Genomic DNA, 20,953 nt, shown 5'->3' on the forward strand with positions numbered 1-20,953 from the left:
ATGGTATATGTCGGTGTGTGTCGGATTGGCGTTCGTGGTGGTTGGTTTCGAGGTGCGTTAGTAGTCGTCGTATCGGCGGGTGGTGTTGATTGCCCAAAGAGTCAATAGTTAAACAAGCGCTGCGCTGCCGGGGCCGGTCGTCGGGGCAACCACCAGTCACGTGATGTCCATTCCGGGCATAGCTGTAAACTGTTGAATGATAGAGAAAAGAAATGTTTATGTAATTATCTTATTTTACGATTTTAATATATTCAATATCATATCATATATTCGGTTTATTGATATAGTGCAAGTATAGATCGTCACGTCGTTAGGCGCATGTAACCAGGCAGGAATTAACAAGATATCTTCACAAAACCGGATGAATGTAGACACAAAAAGACAAGATATATAAAATCTACAGCATCAACAGCGTCGTAGCCAGACCAGCCGCCGCGACCAAAAGGCCCGCGCCTGGCGACATCAACGTCCCCGCAGCGCCCGACAAACTGAGCGGCGACAGGTCAAAGGTCGGCTCGTAGGTACCGGGGGCCGTGCTATTGACAGTGCCGTTCCAGCAGTACGTACTGAAACAAGAATTGCAGATATCCGGCACCTTCGTGTTCGTTCTCTCAAACGAACGGCTGAGTATGGCGCAGCTGACGCAGGCAGGCCAGTTCTTGTCGCGCGTGCCGTTGGCCATGGTCACCATGTCGTACGAGTTGAGAATCATGGCATCACGCTGCGTGTTGTTGTATTCGAGGTCAAAGGTCGAGGTGTTGGAGTTGGTGACATACGGGTAATTCGGCAGGTAGACGACAATGGGCATGGGTCCAGTGGCGTTGGAGCTGTTGCATCCGAAAAAAGTTGGGTGCGTGTTGAGGCCCAAGTTGATAAAAGTGTTTTGGTCGGGCACGGCTGGGAACGCAGTGCCGTTGCCAATGCCCGTCCAGTTGAGGCTGCGCTGGTACGTGTACATCAGACTGGTGCCGTTGGGCCACGAGTATTGGGTGTCAGCAGAGGAGTCGACGGCGAAGATCACGTCGACTTTGCGCTCGGGCTGGATGAGTGGGTAGAGGGGTACGTTTTGCAGGTCCTCGCCGCCGTCGACGACGCTCAGCTGGCGCGACTTCGAGAAGAGAGCATCATTGTGGGTGTAGTTGTAAAACGGGTTCCTGTATTCGGCAATGTCTTCGTTGTCCTTTCCAACCTTGTGTGCCACGTCTTCGAGCAGGTTACTGATAACGCTGGGTACGGAGGAAGTGTTGAAGTAAGTGATGAACTGGTTGAATAGAGTCGACGATGTACCAAACACATATCCGGCATTATCAAAACCGCGAACGCATGGCTCGTTAGCCGGCACGACACCGCCGCTGAATGGCGAACCCAGGTACTGCAGAGGCGCAAAGGCATAGACAGTCGGATCCCACGAGCCAAACTCAAACGGGCTGAATTCGAGGACAGTCGAGTTGCTGCCGAGAATGGTCTCGCCGGGGTTACGCAAGTCCGCGACAACCAGCGGCATGGGGGTGTTTCCCTTGGCAAAGTTGGGGTCGAGCGCGATGGACGACCAGGTATAGTTAGGGCCGCCGTCTGTGGCGTTGATGAACTGGAACGAGAGCATTCGTGCCCTAATCCTGTCAGTTTTCTTCCGCAAAAAAAAGAGAGAAAGAGACATACCAGATATCTGTAATGGTAATATCATAGCCGGCGTCCGACTTGGCGTTGACCTGCTCGGCAATGGTCTTGTAGTAATCGGCGCTGTCCAGCAACTGGAAGCCGCCCTCATCAGGGCCCTTGAGGATCGAATTTTCGAGCTGCCATGCCTCTCCTTCGCCATCGCCCTGCAAGGTACTTATAGTCGTAAAATTGTTGATGAAAATCGAGGCCATCAACCAACTGCCCCCACTCAGACCAGAAATATACGTAGCACTCTGCAACAGACCACCCAACTGGCCGGCACCAGTGCTGTTCTCCGTACGGCTATCAAACGCCTTGATAGCACCGGCACCGCTCAGCATGGCGCGATAGCCGCCGCCAGACACAGCAATGCCGATGTTGGGCAGGCTAGTAACATTATCGGCGATTCTATTGATGTAGCTCACAGCGTCAAAGTTGTCGATCGTGGCATGGCCGAAAAAGTCCTTCATGGCCTGCACGGTATTGTTACGGCGCAGATCCAGCCATGACGACTCGTTGTGCGAGAGCGTCGCGGCGCTGCGAATGGTCGGTCGGTTCTGGGGGCATGAGACGTTGGCTGGGGCGTAGCCATTGGGGGCATTGGGCAGGGCGCGAGGGATGATGTCGGCCGAGGCAGCTGGATGAGTTCAGCGGTGTGTATGTAGGCAATGAGGAAAATTATACGTACCAGAAAGGAGGCCGGTCACAAGAGTGACAGAGCTGGGAGGGCGCATGTTGCTACAGTGCAGGCGTGCAGCCAAAGTGACAGCAAGAGAAGAAGAAGAGAAAGGGCAATGTGAGACAGAGAAAGAAGACAAAAAGCACAACAAGAAGAGAAAAGAAAAAGAAGATAAAGGAAGGAAGAGGATGACAGACAAAAAATGAGTCTTAAAGCAGGCAGGCGGAGTATCTATGGGCCCAGCCAATCGGGCGGCAGATGGCAGCTTTTGTGGGGCGGCGGGTAGGGATGTCAAGCTCCACCGCGCCCAGGGCCTCGGAACATCTTCTCTTCGTTCCTCCTTCGGGCTCTGCGTACACGCAGCAGCCAATGTCTTCAGGATACGCCTGCGCTACACGGCCCTAGCAAGCCACTTCAGCTGCTCTCCGGCATCGACCGGATCGACACGTCGACAGGGCCAGCAACACAGTCACATTGTCGCACAGGGATGGCAGCCACAGCCAATCGGATTGCCTCGGCTAGTCGCGATCCTGATCTCGCTAGTCGATCAGCCTCGATCAATAAATGGCCAGGATTGCTCAGCCACAGCTCGCAATGCTGCGACATTCCAAAAACAGATAATTATGAAGAATAATAATATGGATTAAAAAAGTTATTCGTTATTCGTCTCCTCAAACCGGAGCCAGCACGAGTCGTACGACATCTCCAGGAAACTGCTGTTTCCTTCCAGCGCGCCCACACTGCTCAGCTCCCACTGTTTGAGGACTGCAATGGCCGCGCTCGCAGTCATCAGTATGGCCAAGTCGCGGCCAACGCACTGTCGCGCACCCTTGCTGAACGCGACGAACCGCTCGTCTAGGTCTTCGTGGTGATCTCCGTCAAGCCACCGTTCAGGCTTCCACTCGTCCGCATCGGCGCCCCAGAGACGGTGTGACCGGCCCAGGACGAATGTACTCGCTGATACCCTGGTGCCTACGGGCAATGCCGTGGGCAACCCCGGCAGTGCGTTCTCTGCCCCAGCGCGAATAGTGCGGGGAAACGCCGTGGGGAAAGGCGCGTCGAGACGGAGAGTCTCCTTGATGACCGCGAAGAGCACGGGAAACGTCGACGACGAGGGTATATCATTACTCTGCTGAGCAGCAATCTCAGCGCGGATCTTGGTCTGCCATGGCTTGCCCGCGCCGAGCCCAAGGCGATGCAAAAGCGCCGTCAGCGCGGCGGCGCTACTGCCGGTGCCTGCGAGCACCAGGTTAAAGGCTTCGCTCCACAGTTCCGAGGGCGGCATCTTGCGGCTGTCGTCGGACGGCAGGGCGACCCAGTGCTTGAGGATGCTGTTTTGTTGGTGCTGAGACAACAACTCCTCGCGCTGCGGGTTGAAGATGAGTTTGGCCGAGGTCGCAGCCACTGCTGCCAGATTGACTGGCGTTGCGTGCTTGTTGTTTGAGTTATCGAGTCGTCCAGTCAAAGCCATCACGATCCGCAAGCTCATAAACCAGGCGGGCAGCGGCAGCAAAGACGCCGTCCAGGCCGACTTGCCAGCCAGTTTAATAGCTTCAGGAAACCCCGCCGTGGCGGGGATATCAGTCACCGGCTGCGGACACACATGAGGGCCATAGATGACCTCGAGCGAGGTATCAATAGTAAACCGATGCAAAATCCTAGCCACATTCACTTTTCCCTCTTTTCCGTCTCTCTGTGTTGCAGCAACAACAACAACAGCATCGTCCAACCGCGCCAACAACACGCCAACATTCTTCCTCACCACCTCCACATACCCACCCACTTTCGCCAACGTCAACGCCGGCGTAACCACTTTTTTCCGCCTGTCGCGATGCTGAGCATCCGTCTTTGCCGTAAACAGACTAAACCCTTGTCTTTTGTTGCTACGACCAAAATTGTAGAACTCGTCCTTTTCAATATCCCGATTAAACCCATAAATCGCCTCGAAATCCGCCAGCGTCTCAAAGGACAGCCAATTCGGGCCGACGCGCACGACATGGCCGTACCGGCGGTGCAGGGCGAGTTCAGTGAGGTGTTGGCGGCCGGAGCGAAAGGCTAATAGTCTCCTATACTGCTGTCAGTTTTTTTGTGGAAGTAGTACAGGAAGAAGTGTTGGTAAATGGGTATTTACCAAAAATTGGTGAAGCGCGCGAGCCATGGACCGGGATACTGGGCCAGAGGATGGAAATAGCACAGATATACCAGATGCGACAGGGCGCCGACGGCCAGAGTGAGGAGTAACGCTGTGGCGATCATGTTTTTGATATCAATATCAATTATCAATATCGATGTTGTAGTTCTCCGTAAGATCAAGCCCGCAGTGACATCATGCCGACTTCAGTTGACATGTATACAACCGTTTGCACACTCGAGTCAACACATCAAAAACCAACAACAAGAAGAGAGAGAAAAAAAAAAGGAAGAAAAAAAGAGGATAGAAGAATATTGTCTGATAATTCGTACGGAGTACGCCGTAGTTGGGACGTTTAACGCAATCCATGTTGCGCTGCTAGCGGCGATCGCCGGCTTAGCGCCAGGTCGGAACATATTGCTCTGCGACGCGCCGGTGCAAGTCATGTGAGTACGTATATAGTAGTAATGGTAGTAAATATTATTATTATGTATCAATCAACAACACGCTCGCTATATCATGACTGGCAGGAAAACACAACACACACACACAGTAAAGAAAAACACCATATGAGCCCTTTTCTCCATTCTACAACATAGGAAAATCATCAACAATATGCTAAATTTTACCACGCAGCATGCCCCCCGTCCATGCGCAGATCGCTGCCGGTCATAAAGCTGCTGGCGTTGCTGATCAGGAAAATCGCAGCACCACGGTACTCGGCAGGGCCCGAAAGACGACCCAGCATGTTCTGCTTGGGCCACTCGGTGCGACGCTCGGGGAACTTGACAAACAGGTTCTCGACCATCTCGGTGACAATATAGCCCGGCGAGATGGTGTTGACGCGGATGTTGTACTGGCCCCATTCGGCGGCCAGGTTGCGGCCCAGCTGGAGGACGCCGGCTTTGGACGCGTTGTAGGCAGCGCAGATGAGGCCCTATATAAATAATCGGTTAGTCTGATATTAATCTGGGATTAATCCGGGTGGAGATGTTGTGTGGAGAAAAAAAAAAAAAAAAAAGACATGGCAGACAGGGAACAGTCTTGGTACCCCGCAGAGCGCAGCAAATAGGGGTACGCGCCGAGCAAAATGAACTAATTAAAAAGAAAATAACCGGGAAAAACTCACTCTATTGGCGATTGTCCCGCTCATGCTAGCAATCATGACAATACTGCCCCCATTGCCAAAGCGAATCATCTGCTTGGCAACGGCTTGGGCAGTCATAAAGGCGCCCGTGACGTTGACCTCCATCATCAGATTGGCGTCCTTGGCCGTGTACTCGAGCGCTGGTGTCTCCTGCTGGATGCCTGCTGCAGCAACAAGCCCGTCCATGCGGCCCTCGGCGTTGGCAATCTCTTCGACCACGCTGTGCAGCAGCTCGGCGTCGCGCACGTCGATGCGGCGGTACTCGAGTTTGGTGCCCATGGCGCGGGCCTTTTCCTGGATGGTGGCAAAGTCGGGGGACTACCTTGTTAGTTTTCTTCTTCTCTAGATATGAATTCAATACGTACTGGCTCCGGAAGACGGTCCAGCGCATACACGGTGGCGCCAGCCTCGAGCAGGGCTTCGGCCTGGACTAATCCCAAACCGCGACCAGCGCCCGAGACGAGGACGACCTTGTCGGCCAGCGAGAACTCGGGCAGGCGGTTCTTGGTGCCCAGGTAGACGGCCTTGGGGTCGGCGGGCTCGACGAGCTCACGCACGACCTTTTGGGGGGTGGACACAGTCTCGATGTTGATAGACATTGTAACAAGAGGAGAAAAGTGGGGTAATGATAGACGATGTGGAAGAAGAGAGGAAGAATGCCTAATTTCCAGAGTCCGCTCACGATGCTGGCTCCTTTATATATGTTATTTTTATTGTCATGTAGTGGAACCGGTTTGCTTCCGCTCTGGAACGCAGCGCGGCGCAGCCCAAAAGGGGGCAGTCATGGTGCTCACATGAGCATCAAAATTTGACACCAACAAAAAAGAAGAAGAACAAAATACCCCGGATATCAGTGGCCGGTGGGGCCCAGACAACCGGCACATGACCTTGGCTGCTTTCATCTTCTGAGCCGGAACGGCTGGAATATACAATTAACTGGTCGCTTTACCCTGTCATACAATCACCACCTCCTCCTCACCTGGGCAAAATGCAGGTCAAGTAGAAACGATGAATCATTGTTACATCTTCGTCCTGTACATGCCACAGCCAAGCCAAAGCAGCCCAGAACTGGTGGCTGTGGCAACTTGAAAGTTTGTCAAGTGACGGAACGACCAAATAGGAAAGCCGATCTGGTGCCACCATGGTTACAACTGACTGGTAGTGCTGGTAGTACCGGCAAAGGTAATCGGGAGACCCCAGAGTCAGACACGTTCGTCACTAGTTTCTCCATTAGCAGACTAATAGATTTAGTCCTGTATAGCCTGGTCTAGAGTCTAGACTCGAGCCCGCCGGGGCGGTTGAGGTTTCCTGCAGGTCACGTGTGCAGTGACTGGCGCTGCCCATGGAATGGGACGATATGAAGAAACAATATTTGCAGAATACGCGTACATATGCACACAACCAGTATACAAATACCGTATGCAAAAGGTATACAGGAGAGCAACACTGGGATGCCCCGTTTGGGTTCCCTGATGAACGGAATTTCCTGTTTGGGCTAGCGCCACCCGGAACTAGGAAGTGGAAACATTGCCGAGCACGGACCATAGTTTCTTTCTCTCTTTACAGCATATTTATATTTCTATTTCTATTTCTATTTTTGTGTATATAAGTCAATTGATATGAATTCACACTCATAGTGACTTGCCACATATTCATGCACCAGTCCTGTCTGTGCAGCAGCTCAATTTCTATCCAGCGTGTTATTGCTATAGAACATTTCCTCTTTGGGCAACATCCACGGCTCCACACGTCTTGTTATTAGTATTAACTTATTATTATTATTATTATTATTATTATTGCGTATCCACCGCGGATAGAGACGATCTTGGACATCCGAAACTAAGCAAACAGTTTCATATTCATCCAATTGCTCAGCACTATGCATGCAGGTACATCTCATGTGATGTACTAGTGGCTAGTGTAGAAAAATATTTTTATAGCTGTGGGACTATTGGATTGCCAGGTCGACACGTGTTGTTTCTCACCGTTTTCTTTCTTTCTACTCAACAATTTCCCTCGCGTTTGGCGGCTGTTTGGGATTGACAACGCATCATTCATACATATGTACTCATTCATACATGACATGGCCGATCACGGGTAAGACTATTGAGCAGAGGGTAGATGATTGACTCTGATTTTTCCTAAAATAAATAAATAGAATATATCATGAAACAAAAAATCCAAAACTCAATTGACTGCAAAATCTGCTGCTCGGGTGACCTAGATGTCCCCACGGGAAAGCATACTGCTTAGATATCCGTATGTACGGAGACTTGTCCGCATCCATTTTTCAGTCTCGGCTCTAATCACTCCTTACTCTGTAATATGCTGTAATATGTACAGATGGGTCATTCGATTGATTTACAATCAACAGTCCACAATAAACAATGAACCAACCCTATATGGCGATACCGATATTCACAACCAACCCGGCAGCCATGCAAGATAAGAGAAAATCAAATCAAAAACTAGGGATAATTCCAGATCCGCTTCTGCTCGTCAATCCACCAGCGCCCCATCAGCGCCGCACTCTCCGTCCAGCGCGCGGCCTCGGCGCCATAAAATTTGTTTACGGCTGGCACGAGCTCGTCCAAACTCCAACGCTCCAGCGCCAGCTTCTCTGCCGGGTCCATGCCCGTGTGCGTGAAGCGATACTCAAACACCTTGTCGCCAGCAACAGAAGAGCTGTTCTGCACCGGCACGACCAGACGGTACGGATCGCCGGCGCTGGTTAGCGAGAGCAGACTGCCGCCGGCGTTGATAATGCCCATGTTCCAGCTTCGCCGTCCACTCTGCGAATTTTTGAACGGCCGTGCTAGTGACTGGCCCTGGTACTCCGGCGCCAGCCACTCGGCGATACGCCGGTCGTGCGCGTTCAGCGAGTTGCTGTGCACCAGCAGATCCAAAATGGTCGGCACAATCGAGAGCGACGTCGCGTTGGCCTCGACCTCGATGCGCGGCAGACGAGGATGGCGGAACACCAGCGGCACACGGAAGTTGCTGATGTGGCTGTTCTCGTACGTTCCTTGTGTCCAGTCGTCTTCTTCAAACGCTTGTCCGTGGTCTCCGACTATCACGACCAGGGTCTGCTCGGCAATGCGTGCCTCCTCGAGATACTTTAGGATCTTGCCGACCCAGCGGTCGACATAGTGCACCGTGTTGAAAAACGCGTTCAGGTCCTTGTGCTTCACCTTTTCCTGTCCAAAATAGTCCTCGCGGTGGACTGTGGCCGGCACGTTCCATGGATGGTGCGTGGTCGAGGTCATATGCGATAGAAACAGGCGTGTCTTGTTCTCGGCCGCTGCGAAGATGACGTCCTTGAGATACGGCTCCAGCTCTTCTTCGGCGTACCCAAAGTAGTTGATCTCGGCGCTGCGAGGAGGATAGTATTTGGAGTCTGGGTCGTCCAGCGTGCCCTTGGCAATGGACTCGTCAAAGCCCATGCGTCGCGTCATCAGAGCCTGGCGGTCGTACGAGTCTGTCGATGACTGCACAAAGACCGACCTCCACTGTCTTTCGTCAAACCTCTGCTGGCTGTTTGGGCGGCCTGTCTTTTTCGAGTCAAACAGACCCAAAATATGCGGCAGACACGGCTGGTAAATATCCAGCTTGGCTTCTTCGAGCAGATCGACTGGCAGCGGCATCACGCCGCAGTGGCTGCTCAACAAACTCTTGAGCGTCAGCGAGCTGCCCGTCATGGCGCCCTTGATATTAATCCCACCATCACCTCCTCCTCCTCCTCCTCCTCCTCCTGCTCCTCCTTCAGCATGCCACGGCCAGTCGTCAAACGTGTTCGTCTGACCAGTACTGTTCGTCGCAAACTCGCCCGTCACCATCTGCGCCGTCGGCGTCATGCTAGACAGCCTGTCAATACCCGCAGCGCGTTTCTTTTGGTCGAACGTGTCAAGCACCATATCGTACAGGTCTGTGCCTTGCTTCATAGGGAATGTTTCCTTCCTCGCGCTCTCCAGCGTGAGCAGCACGATATGCTCAATACGTACCGAGTGCTGGTCAAACGCGGTTTTTAGTTGTTTGTAAATATCATTGTCCAGATTCGAAATCTTGGACGGGTCGGTCGCCGCACTGTACGTCGCTGTTTGTTCTTTACATTCACTTTTTTCGTCCTGCTGTCCGTGTCCATGTCCGTGTTTATTATCTGTATTCTTTTTCATCTGCTTGGCCCAACGACTAAACCCCGGCGGTGGATGCTCCGGCAGCCATTTCGGCCACGATGACGGCCAGCTGTGATCAGGAATCCAGCCTGGGTAATGTCCCACAGGACGCTCCCAGCGCGCAGGCTCGACGAGTTCCGGAAAGGGGAATGGAGTTACTCCAGACTGCGGACAGCCGTGATGTGCTGGGTGTCTGTGAAAGGCCGCGGACAGGGCAAACGGCAGCGTCGAGGCGAGATGATCGTACGGCAACCGCGGTCGACGAACACGAAGGAAGAGAAGAAATACAACGATTATAACTGCCGTCGACACAGACACGCCGCGGTTGCGGTTGTTGGAGCTACCATTACTCGACTTGCGCATGGAAGAAGATTCCGTCGTTGCGTTCACTGTCGTCGTGGGCAGCACATCTAGAGAAGAAGAAGAAGAAGAAGAAGCTGCCGCCCCGTTGTTATTCCCCCCCAGCAAACCACGCCCAGCTGTCAACAACCCTCCAGTCATGGTATACAGATACGGCGTCGTCAAGTATGCGATCAGAAACAACATGACCCCCGACAACGCCACGCTGCGCACGCCACTTAGCAGTATCTTCATCGCCGCCGGATCGCGCAGAAAACTGCCGCTGGCGCCCCATTCGATCTGCGAGCCGGTTTCCCAGAAAAAGCCTATCTGCATGGCTGACGATGCGAAGGTGATGACTCTGTGGTGCGGGCGTTAGCTACAATATCACAAATCGAAAAGGAATGGGGGAGAAAAAAAAAAAAAAAAGGGTATGGCTACTCACGCCATGAGCGCGCCCACCACACAGCTAAACCACTGCAAAACACCATCTGGCCCGCGCAGCAACAACCGTCCCAGACATATCACCAGCGCGTCCTGGAAGAAAAGCGTAGGCAGGTATATCAGAAACTCGGCGAGCGGCAGCGAATGCTCGTGCTGCGCGAGATGTAGTAGTTTCGACGATAGGCACGCGACCACCAACAGAGAGTAAAAAAAGGGCACGAGGGAAGGCGGTAGCAAGCCCATGCTACTGGAGACTGGGCATCGAAGATGTTAAATTTAGAGTGAAGATTGATTTCAAGTATTTTGGAAATCGGGTTCAAGGTGTTGTTGTTGTTGTTGTTGTTGTTGTCTCTGTTGATATGGACATGGACGAGGTAGGAGTTGTCCTGCCAAGCGATGGCTAATTATTTGCCCCTCAGGGATACGTAGTTTCTAGACATTTGACGATCAGAGTCGCCTTTTTTTGGTTCAAGGCTCAAGCATGGAGATCTACTTCCAAGGGATCCAGCAGGGATCCAGCCTTTGAAAGGGGCGGCATGGCATTCACTCATGCGCATAACCCCTGCCGAGGATTCCTCTGAAAAACATTGAACCGAGTGGCTCGTATTGGGAGAAATTCCCTGACGTCATGTCCATTTTGGATATTTTATCTTCTCGCGGTTGTTGGTTTTGTCTGGTTCACGATATATTTCAGATGGCGATGGCAATGTCTCCACATAGTGACTAACTATGTAGTAAGAATAGTAGTAAACATATCGCTTCCACTCTCTCCTAGAATTTTAACCATTCATACTTCCCTAGTTCACATTGTACCTGATGTCATCCCTGCATAGGGAAAAAAGAAAAAGAAATAAAAGTAATAAATAATAAAAGATCTACATTACATGTCTGACGACCCCACAGCCACGTCCATTCAACATTGCCCAGGTAAAGAGACCCGCCAACCGCCAAGAATCACATCACTCGACGATCTAATCATCTGATTAGTATACATTTATTGGCTTTTAATGCACGTGTTCTCCTGACGATGATTTCTACACGTAGCGATGACTGCATGTACCGCGGAAGACCAGTCCGTTAGGCGCTTTGCCTTTTTGGTTGTAGTGCAGTGTTATAGATATATACTCTGTACATCAATACATACCAAATCGATTGATATATAGATATACACATGTACATACTTTTACATATGTAGGATATGTACAGTCTACTACTAGTACTACTATCAAGGAGCATCCGGATCCGGCTGCACTGCCCATGTGCGGTTCGTGACACCATTGACCGTCCCCTCGCTGCCACTCGGCTCCAAATTCAGAATTAGAATCGTATTCTTCGTCTTCTCCAGCCACGCTCCCGGCAAAAAGTACGATTGTTGCGGACCGATCGTCCAGAAACGGCCCAGGTTGTTGCCGTTCACCCAGATGACGCCCTTGGTCCAGCCGGGCAGTTCCAAGAATGTGTCACCGGGGGTGGACACGTCAAAGGTGCCCGTGTAGAAGATGGGGCTATCAGCCGAGGAAACATTGCCTGGTGCTGACGCGCCAGAAGGCTTGTCAAGTCCGCTTTCTAGCGGTAGAGTATACACGTCCCAGCCGCTAAGTACCGTGTCGCTGACCTTGACGTCGCCGATAACGCCCTTTGTCTGGGACGTAATCAAGCTGCCGAAATTGATACGGCCCAGGTTCTCGCTCAGCAGATCCAGAGTGTCACCGGCTTTCAAATCGAGAGTGACGTTTTGCTGCTCGCCGGCCGGATACAAACTGTCAATCACGCCCTGTCGCTCCCCATTCACGTACACGATAATCCGGTCCTTGGCGGCTACGCCAGGCGTCAACAGGCCGCTGACAGAGTCGCTGACGTTGTATCGATACAAAGTAAATCCATACCACTGGTTCAGCTGCTCCATGTTAACCGGGGTGTCCATGGTCTGCGGGGTGGGCAGGGCGTCGAAGAGGTAAAACGCAGGCTTCACGTCGATTGAGGAGATGTTAATCATCGGGTCAATGTCCGGAACGTCTGGAAGATCAGAAGTATAGTTTCCGAGCGCCTCACGCAGGGCATAGTAGATATCAGTGGGCCGGCCAGACTCGTCCAGAGGAGCGCCATAGTCGTAACTGGTCGTGATCGGCAGGGTCGAGTTGCCCCAGTCGGCACCGTTTTGGAAACCAAAATTGGTGCCGCCGTTGAACATGTAGAGGCTGAAAGATGTATTGTTGTCCAGGGCAGCAGCCAGGTCAGCTTGGATACTGGCGATTCGCTCCGTGTTTCCGACAATCGACTGGTGAGGCTGGCCCCATTGATCGAGCCAGGTGATGTAATATTCGCCGTCCATGTTCGGTCCCTTCATACCATCCTTTGCTCTAGCCTTCGGGCCGTCTATCGTGCTACCATCGGTCTCGGCCAGGATGTTGGGAATGGCGCCAGCCTCCAGAGCATCCGGCCCATCGTTGGTATACAAGATAGCACCGCCGGTAAAAGCACTCTCAAACTGCGCAGCAAGCGCACTCGTATACGTGTGGTCACTATCATAAAACCCGTACTCATTCTCAACCTGAACCATGATAATCGGGCCGCCGTTGTTGATCATCAGCGGATCCAGCCAGTCGCCCAGCCAGTTGAGCCACGACTGAGTCCTCTCCAGGAACTGCGGGTTGTTCGAGCGCACCGTCATATTGTCGATATTGTTCAACCAGGCTGGGAACCCACCCCATTCGTGCTCGCCACAAATGTAGGGTCCCACGCGCAAGACGACCTGCAGGCCAGCATCCTGCGCCTTTTCAGCGTAGGCGGCAAAGTTGTTGCTGCCGTTGGTGATGTACTGGCCCGGTTGGTCCTCGATCTGGTTCCAGTAGACATACGTGCTGATGGTGTTCAGGCCCATGGCGCGCGCAAACGCCAGGCGTGAGTCCCATTCTTGCCACGGCACGCGCTGGGCGTCCATCTGGCCGCCGATTATTTTGAAGGGCTCGCCATTGAGTAGGAAGTCGGTGTCATTATAGGTGAAGTTTGCGCCGAGGCTGGGTTGCACACTGGCCAGCGCAGCGAGCAGGCCACCAAACGTGTACAGATGCATTTTTTTTATTAAAAAAAAAAAAAAGGTGAATAGTCACACGCACATCAAAAAAACCAGGGCGATTGAGGCATATATAATAGCCATCGCTAGTGCACATCCCCCAGCTCAGCCTCACACTGTAGACTGAAGTCGAGGATGAGGGATGGCCGGCCCCAGGTTACATCGCTGTATGAATCGGGAGTCAACTTTATTGAAACATGCGGAGACGGCCAATGAAATAGTTCGCTGTACCTGGTATACCCCGGCTCATCCAGCTATAGTCTTTAGCTGATGCTTAGCGATGTTGCTTAGCCTATGGGCAGCCTGAAGTGTTGCGAGAAGAAAAGTTTTGGGGCCGCAGTCGCTCGTTTTATCCTACACAAGTCCGTGCAACATACTTTTTAATTTTTTTTTTTTAAACGCAATTATTTAATTAATACACTGCTACAGACTACATAATAATAATTAACACTGCATTTGAGTTCCCATCATACGGACCGAGTTGTGAGTTCTACTACTCGGGGAAATAGTGGCTGCAGGCTGTAGGCCTTAGGCCTTAAAAGCCTCGTAGACTAATACCTTGGGTAACACTACATTATAGTCTAGACAATACTGGCCACTGTGTCAACTGACAGGCAGAATTCAGCAGTCAATGTTAATATGATTCGTCTCAATCGTAAGCTATAATACAGTAAACAATACAGTATGCAAACATGCTCAAAATACCAAACCAACAAGTACACAGTATATTCAAGCAGGCTCACTCACAACACCCTTCTCTCCTAGCCGGTCAACAACACCCTTCCTAAGCCTCAACAACCGCTCAATATCCCCCGGCGAGAGCCTCTGCCGGTCACGCATCGAGAGCACCTGCCGGATCGTCAGGGCATCTAGAAACTCGCGGCCCGGATGACTCGGACGCCCAAAGGCCTCTTGCTCCTGCTCTGCAAGCCTGGTAATACGTGCGCGCGAGGAAACGACCAGCAGCGCGGGGTTGTTGTCGGCGTCGGGGAACACGGAGGGCCGGCGCGAGGCAGCATTGAATGTGCTCGAGTTGGACATTGTGGGATTCGGCGTGACGGGGCCGATAGAGCGTAGGGAGGCGGCGAAGTGAGGGTCGTGAGCATCGAGGTCAATGGCTTTGAAGGTTAGCTGTCTTGATTTCTTTGTCAAGCAAAGTAAATCTTTGAGCTGGAACACTGCTGTCATGGAGATGAGGCAGAGGTGCAGCTCAAAGATGGTATAGAAATAATACCTTGCGTTCGTGAAGACGACACCTCTTCACTGGAATGATATCTAGGTCCAGCCTCTGGCGCGCGTGTCGCTTGTGGTTGTTGTTGCTGTTGCTGCTGCTGCTGTTGTTGCTGTCGTGGCGCTGCAGTCCTCGTGCTGGGAGACGGCGAACTGGGATACTGACGCCGCGAAGCCGCAGCTGCAGCTGACCTGGCTGGTTTCGACGCAGAGGAACCCATGCTGATCGTGTTTTATCCAAAACAAAAACGGTTCTGGTGCTGTCAAAGTCAAAAGTCGCCAAGAAAGACCAGCAGCAAAACTAGCGTTAGCGGCAGCGGCAGTTAGTGACGTCAGCAGCGCAGTTGACATGAACCGAAATGGAAATACTCAAGACTCAATTCTTTCTCAAATGGGAATAATTCATGGAATAATTCGTGGCTTTTTGGGACTGCCCTATCAATACATCTATATCACATGACAACAAGAAATAGAGCTATAATATAAAAAATTCTGTCTACAGGCTACATCAATAGACATCTTGAAAATGTTCAACTTGATCAAATCCACAACCCTCAACCTGGTCGTGGATAATCCGTACAATCATGCGATCGTCTATCGTAGGCCTGCTAGTCGTCTCGATTGGACCTCGCCCAAGGCGCGGCTGCCGCTCAGGAACGCGATGGTGCCGACTGCAAGAGCTGCAGGGAGTGTCTGGAACAGATTCCAAGACGTATAGTACAAAAAGAAGATGCCCTCGAGGCCGATGATCGATCCAACGAACACAACATGAGGGATTGGCGCAGATTGGAGTGCCGCAGGGAGGTGGTTGAGGTTTGCATCTAGGAAGAACCACTGTTAAGTACCGTTAGTCGCATGGCAATAAAACATAGCTTTGCTAGTCAACATACCGAGGCAGCCAGAACTGGAATAGTAATCAGAGTCGCCAGGAGGAAAATCAATGTAAGGAGAACGGCGGGGCTCTGGGGGTCTTGTTTGAAGATGTGATGGATCTCAGCAAGCTTTCCGTATCGCTCAATGTCGTCTGATTTGGAAGACTTCTTGCCCTCCCCGTTGACGGACAGCTGGAAAGCGAGTTTACGGTAGGGATCGGAGGCTCCAAAGGACCCGATCACGATTTCGGCGTCGATAGGGCTAGAGCCAGTCAAAAACTGCACTGGCAGGTCTTTCTGGGCCTAGAATCGCCAATAGTATGAGCACGCGAACCACAACACTCTTTCTTGAGCGTGCGCACTCACCAATTCAAGCTTGGACTTGCCGCTGTCCTTGACGCTCAGAGGGTATGAAATATCAAGGCCATTCTGCGAGTCCTTCAGCAGCAAAAACGCCTGGTGCGGGCGTTTGGCGCTGCGGGCTTCTTGCGTGGTCAGGATCAGCTTGAGGGAATCGGATTCGCCGAGGGCAATGGGCTGCGACAACGGGGTGTTTTCCTTGAGACTGCTGCAATTAGCATTATCCTGGACAAAATACCCAAACCACAGGTAAATGCGCAACTTACGTCTCCTTGATGTTCGCCGACGCCGACTTGGAGTTAACTGACACGGTGGCATCAGTAAAGCCCCAAGAGGCCGCGTACACGGAGGGAGCAGCTGCAGCCAGCAGGCCGAGCTGCACAGCACACTGGATCAGGCGCATTGCAAAAACGGAAAAAAAGAAGCTTGAATTGGTATGGGAAACAAAAGTAAACGCTCAGAGCTGGCGAGCGAAGGTGTTGTTGCGTGGTCCCAGTTGCTAGTAGGAGCTCAGGCCGGAAGGCGCCAAGACGGGCTAAACCAGTCCAGTGACCCAGAGTCCAAGCCCTAATTCCTTGTTCTGCTGATCTCGCCGAAAAACGTCCGCGTTTTTCTTTTCCTCGACTGCTTCAGCGCTGAACCCCGGTCGCACCCCAATCGATCTGCCTTTAACGTACCTCCGACCGCATCCACAAGCCTCGGTTTACCTATCGTGGCCCTTTCTGCATCCGTTTCGCCCGACCGACGAGCGTGCGACGCCTAACATCTTCCCGAAAGGCCCGGCAACCTGTCGAGCCCTGGACGATACACCCAGAGCAGCCCGCTGGCTGGCTTATAATATTTCCAAAGAGTCGGTGGCTACCTGGAGGCGATATCCTATACGGTACGTGCTGTACTGGAGCCCTGTCTGGTGGCTGCAAGGTGGCCCAAAGTTCTCGGTCCTACGGCGATGGCCCCAACCTTCAAGTGGCGCCTTTAATTGTCTCGTTTGACGTGCAAATCCGGGTTTGCTGATCTGAATATTTGCACTTTAGGGCGTTGTTGTACATTCTTGCTCCAGATCCACCGCTTCTCGCTTTTCTTTATGCGGTCGCTGTCCTTTCTTGTCGCTAGCCCTAGACCCTACTTTCCCAGCACCAGCCAGACCAACGTGCCTCTCCCACGCCAGATACAACAGGGCATGGGAAATGGGATGTGAACTCTTAATATTCTAAACCACACCCGCCGCTTGTTCTTTCTTTTTTATTTTTGGTTGGCCACTGTACGTGAATTGCGATGGAGCCATTGTCCCAGTCACAGCCCTACTGGCTGGTGACCAGTCATCCATCATCCATCCCTCCCAACGCTGACTCGTCTACAGTGAAACATCCAGTTTGAAAATCTGGAGCTGGCCGCAACCTTTTCTCTGGCTTCCTGTCATATTGTACGCACTTGCCATTTTTCTGCCTAGTCATACGTCTAACCATCTATCTAGACAGAGACAGCTTCGCAAGATGGCTGCGCACGAGGATGTCCAGAAGTCTTCTTCCATGCCATCGACCCCCCAGCCACTCCTATTTTTCGACGCAGACGGCCAGCCCAACCAGCCCGCCAGTGATGACATCTGGCACAATGCAAAGCGTCGTCGTACGCATAGAACCGGCAGCGAGACGCAGTTTATCCACATGAATGGGTACAAAAGCGACAGCCAGGTTGGCACCAGATTCAACAACACCTACGTTGACTCATATACGGACTCCAAAACCTTTGATAGCGTCCAAACCCAGTCGGCCGACGCTACCTCCACGCCTGAGTCTACTCCAGTCGTCGAGGTCCCTCCCCAAAATGTCAGTGAAGAGCGATCAGAGCGTTCAGAACGGTCAGAGCCAGTGTCAGTCAAAGCAACTCGCAGCAACCGCAAGCCTGCTGAGCGCTCTACTGAAACCTCGTCCAGGGTGTTAAAAGTCAAGTCGGGCTCGGGCTCGTCTCAGCAGACAAACATTCAGACCTTCATCTTCAAGACTAAGCTGGATCCTCGTCTTGCTCACCAAGGCCGCTCAGACGAGCCAGCGACTCCATCTTCCATCAACGACACCACAGAGCTCCAGGCTGAGAATGTGTCGTCGGTCGAACCCGCAAAGCCCACCCGCAGGACTCGCAAGTCCGATACAACCATGCTCAAATTCAAGAGCTATACTCCAAATACTACGCCTGTGGGCCGAACTTCCACTCGCAAGCCCTCACGGCAGGAGTACCAGCCAGTAGACACTGAAGCCGCAACACCTACTTCAAAATCACCTACAATGACTATCGATGACTATTATCCTTCTTTTACAAACACCTTTGATCAAGAGAAAGAGAAGAGCCCTTCAAAGATGAGTCAGTTTGAAACGCCGTACAAAGAGGAAGAACCTGCAGAAGGCTCTGGAGAGCCCAGCTCGACACAACGCCGTAGCACGAGAGCCCGCAAACCCGTCAGCACATTGAACGACGAAGCTCGTAAGAATATGCGTTCTTTGAAACGGACCGCATCGGCAAAGACGACCAAAGAGGGAAAACCCATCCTCAAGCCTCTTGACGTTGAAATGGCCGATGCATATTCTTGCAATGCCAATTCCTTGACCAATTCCCAAAACGCCACTGCTCCATCCACTCCAGTCTCAGAAATTGATCTCCCGCATGGTATAACCAGAGACGACGGTTCCTTTGAAGGCTTTGGCACACCTTCGCCAGAGAGTTTATCAGCTGCAACACGCACCTCTGGACGGTTGCGCAAACCAACTATCAAGGCTATTGAGGCTTTGCAGTCAAAGCCTAGGACTCGCAAGCGGATGCGAGACTCGGATCAAGGCCTTCTGGCTGAGCCCCATACCAACGACAAATCAACACCAGAACCTGGGAACAATGCAGATTTATCGGCAGTCTCAATGTCCCGGAGTACCAGCGGTGCTGTCAGTGAGGTTGTTTCGGTTATTGTTGAAGACCCCGATATGATAGGCCGTCAGCTGTATGAATTGGCAGCAGCGGCATTCGCCGACACCACCACTGCCGAGGAAGACCATGCTGGGGTCTTGAAGCTGCGCGAAGCCTTCAACCAGAACAAGGCTCAGCAGGCGCTGATAGCCATTAGCGAAGTTCCTGCTACCGAGGAGCCCGTGTTTGATATCCACAGAATTGACCACCTGGGCGAAATAGACCCTGATGTGCCCCTCGACCACTCCAAGACTCCTCGTCCGTGGGTTGAGAGCGACGGCTGGACGCACACCGGGCGTGTAAACGAGTTTGGAGAAGAGTATTGCACCGCCCCAGCGAGCAGATACCAGTGGGTCAAACACTCGTCAAATTATCGCACCCCGGTCGGACCTGTCCCAACACCGCCGCCTTTTATCAAGTCCGTGGAAGAACTTCGGCGGGATAATATCTTTGGATTCCCACCCAGTCCGGGCCAGCGCAATCTCTCTCAGGAACACCCGGGCCAAGTATGGCAACATGAAGATGTAGACGACTTTTTGGAACGCCAGGTCTCTTTTCAAGCCGCCGATGAGGCAATGGCCCAGGGCTTGGGACGATCCATTGTGCCACGCCCCTCGGACGGAATGGATGCCGATGACTCGCAATCGACGAGTGGGAATAATGACGAGACGGTGCCCAGATTTAAGAAACCAATCCGTCTTGTCCTTGTCGACTCATCGAAACTGGGAAATGGTCGCTCTCGCGCCTCGGCTCTACGAAGACGACGCCAAAGCGCACCAGTCTCTACTGAACAAAAGTTTGCGGCTACCGCCACTAATACACCCACCAAAACCCGCCGCCGAAAACGCTCGTTGGGTGATATCTCAATCGACATGAAAGACGTCGTTCTCGATGATGATGTTGATGATAATGATTATGATGACGCTGCCGCCGCCGAACCAACCCCGCAACGCAAGAAACGGCGCTCTACTGCTCTTTTGGGTGGTAGTAACGCAGAGGAAAATTCGCCTGCGCGGCACACGCCCAAACCGTATGGAAGGGGGTCATCGTTGATGACACCCGGACCCAGGCCGAGAGGTACACCAAGGGGTCGTCGCGGTGGAGGAACCCGCGGAGCTCATTCAGCGAGAGCAGCGTCAAAGTCCAATGCCTTTACGTCTATTAATAATAATAACAACCACTCGCCGACGACTGCGCCTGCTGGACGTGGCGGCCGTCGTCGTACGCTGGGGGCGACTCCTAAATAAGGATACCCAGGTTTTCTTTTCTTTTCTTCTTTTTGACTCATGCTTTCCGTTTTCATAACTATATGCATTTGCATGGTCCGGTAAATCTTGCCTTGAATTGTGTCGAGCCTGTTGATTGCTATTATTCCTTTCGGGCTTTGTGCTTTATGCTGTTTGATTTTCGGTTTTTGAATATCAGCATCGATTACACTACATGTATGCATTGTATCATAAATATCTTTATATTTTTTTCTTCTTTTAATTTTGAACTTGATTTAAGAAGCAAGATTTTTGTCATTTCTTTTCTTTTCTTTTCTTTTTTCCCCTTGTGGTTTGCTTGTTTTTGTTTTCCGGGTGGCTTTCTTCTTGATGCTAATTTAAAGATTTGTCTGTACTGGTAGAATTGTTTTGACATGATGAGAATGATGAGAATTATGAGCACGAGTTTATCAATACTGATTTCCTTTTTAATAACTGGGAAAAGGTCTACATCAATTGATAGAAGTGACTATCTTTTGAATGTATACTGACGGCAGTGTCTCCGGGAGCCCAACATTTTGAATCCTCTTGTTTAATGAGCCCGGAAGTAACATCCATACTGGCATTTAATAATAAATACGAAAAAAAAAGTGGCCAAATCGTGTCGAATTAGATGTAACCAAGACCAGC

General features: G+C 51.8%; 7 protein-coding genes across 7 annotated transcripts; 1 reads left to right on the forward strand and 6 right to left on the reverse strand.

The window, feature by feature from the left end:
• Positions 1-397: 397 nt before the first annotated feature.
• On the reverse strand, positions 398-2,393 carry TRUGW13939_00749 (uncharacterized protein; the record flags this gene model as incomplete). Its single annotated transcript, XM_035483955.1, has 3 exons — positions 398-1,610; positions 1,660-2,296; positions 2,348-2,393. 3 exons carry the CDS (start codon positions 2,391-2,393, stop codon positions 398-400), a joined length of 1,896 nt encoding a protein of 631 aa, XP_035339848.1.
• Positions 2,394-2,990: 597 nt separating this feature from the next.
• On the reverse strand, positions 2,991-4,594 carry TRUGW13939_00750 (uncharacterized protein; the record flags this gene model as incomplete). The annotated part of the gene is made up of 2 exons (XM_035483956.1): positions 2,991-4,404; positions 4,470-4,594. The coding sequence occupies 2 exons, from the start codon at positions 4,592-4,594 to the stop codon at positions 2,991-2,993; spliced, it is 1,539 nt and encodes a 512-aa protein (XP_035339849.1).
• A 500-nt stretch (positions 4,595-5,094) lies between these two features.
• TRUGW13939_00751 (uncharacterized protein) lies at positions 5,095-6,215 on the reverse strand (the record flags this gene model as incomplete). Its single annotated transcript, XM_035483957.1, has 3 exons — positions 5,095-5,406; positions 5,599-5,934; positions 5,982-6,215. 3 exons carry the CDS (start codon positions 6,213-6,215, stop codon positions 5,095-5,097), a joined length of 882 nt encoding a protein of 293 aa, XP_035339850.1.
• A 1,869-nt stretch (positions 6,216-8,084) lies between these two features.
• On the reverse strand, positions 8,085-10,814 carry TRUGW13939_00752 (uncharacterized protein; the record flags this gene model as incomplete). Its single annotated transcript, XM_035483958.1, has 2 exons — positions 8,085-10,488; positions 10,573-10,814. 2 exons carry the CDS (start codon positions 10,812-10,814, stop codon positions 8,085-8,087), a joined length of 2,646 nt encoding a protein of 881 aa, XP_035339851.1.
• A 982-nt stretch (positions 10,815-11,796) lies between these two features.
• TRUGW13939_00753 (uncharacterized protein) lies at positions 11,797-13,644 on the reverse strand (the record flags this gene model as incomplete). The annotated part of the gene is made up of 1 exon (XM_035483959.1): positions 11,797-13,644. The coding sequence occupies one exon, from the start codon at positions 13,642-13,644 to the stop codon at positions 11,797-11,799; it is 1,848 nt and encodes a 615-aa protein (XP_035339852.1).
• Positions 13,645-14,373: 729 nt separating this feature from the next.
• On the reverse strand, positions 14,374-16,509 carry TRUGW13939_00754 (uncharacterized protein; the record flags this gene model as incomplete). The annotated part of the gene is made up of 5 exons (XM_035483960.1): positions 14,374-14,775; positions 15,502-15,708; positions 15,765-16,049; positions 16,113-16,311; positions 16,373-16,509. The coding sequence occupies 5 exons, from the start codon at positions 16,507-16,509 to the stop codon at positions 14,374-14,376; spliced, it is 1,230 nt and encodes a 409-aa protein (XP_035339853.1).
• Positions 16,510-17,599: 1,090 nt separating this feature from the next.
• TRUGW13939_00755 (uncharacterized protein) lies at positions 17,600-20,305 on the forward strand (the record flags this gene model as incomplete). The annotated part of the gene is made up of 1 exon (XM_035483961.1): positions 17,600-20,305. One exon carries the CDS (start codon positions 17,600-17,602, stop codon positions 20,303-20,305), a length of 2,706 nt encoding a protein of 901 aa, XP_035339854.1.
• Positions 20,306-20,953: the final 648 nt, after the last annotated feature.

Source organism: Talaromyces rugulosus, chromosome I (genome assembly GCF_013368755.1).
Source record: "Talaromyces rugulosus chromosome I, complete sequence".
NCBI lineage: Eukaryota > Fungi > Ascomycota > Eurotiomycetes > Eurotiales > Trichocomaceae > Talaromyces > Talaromyces rugulosus.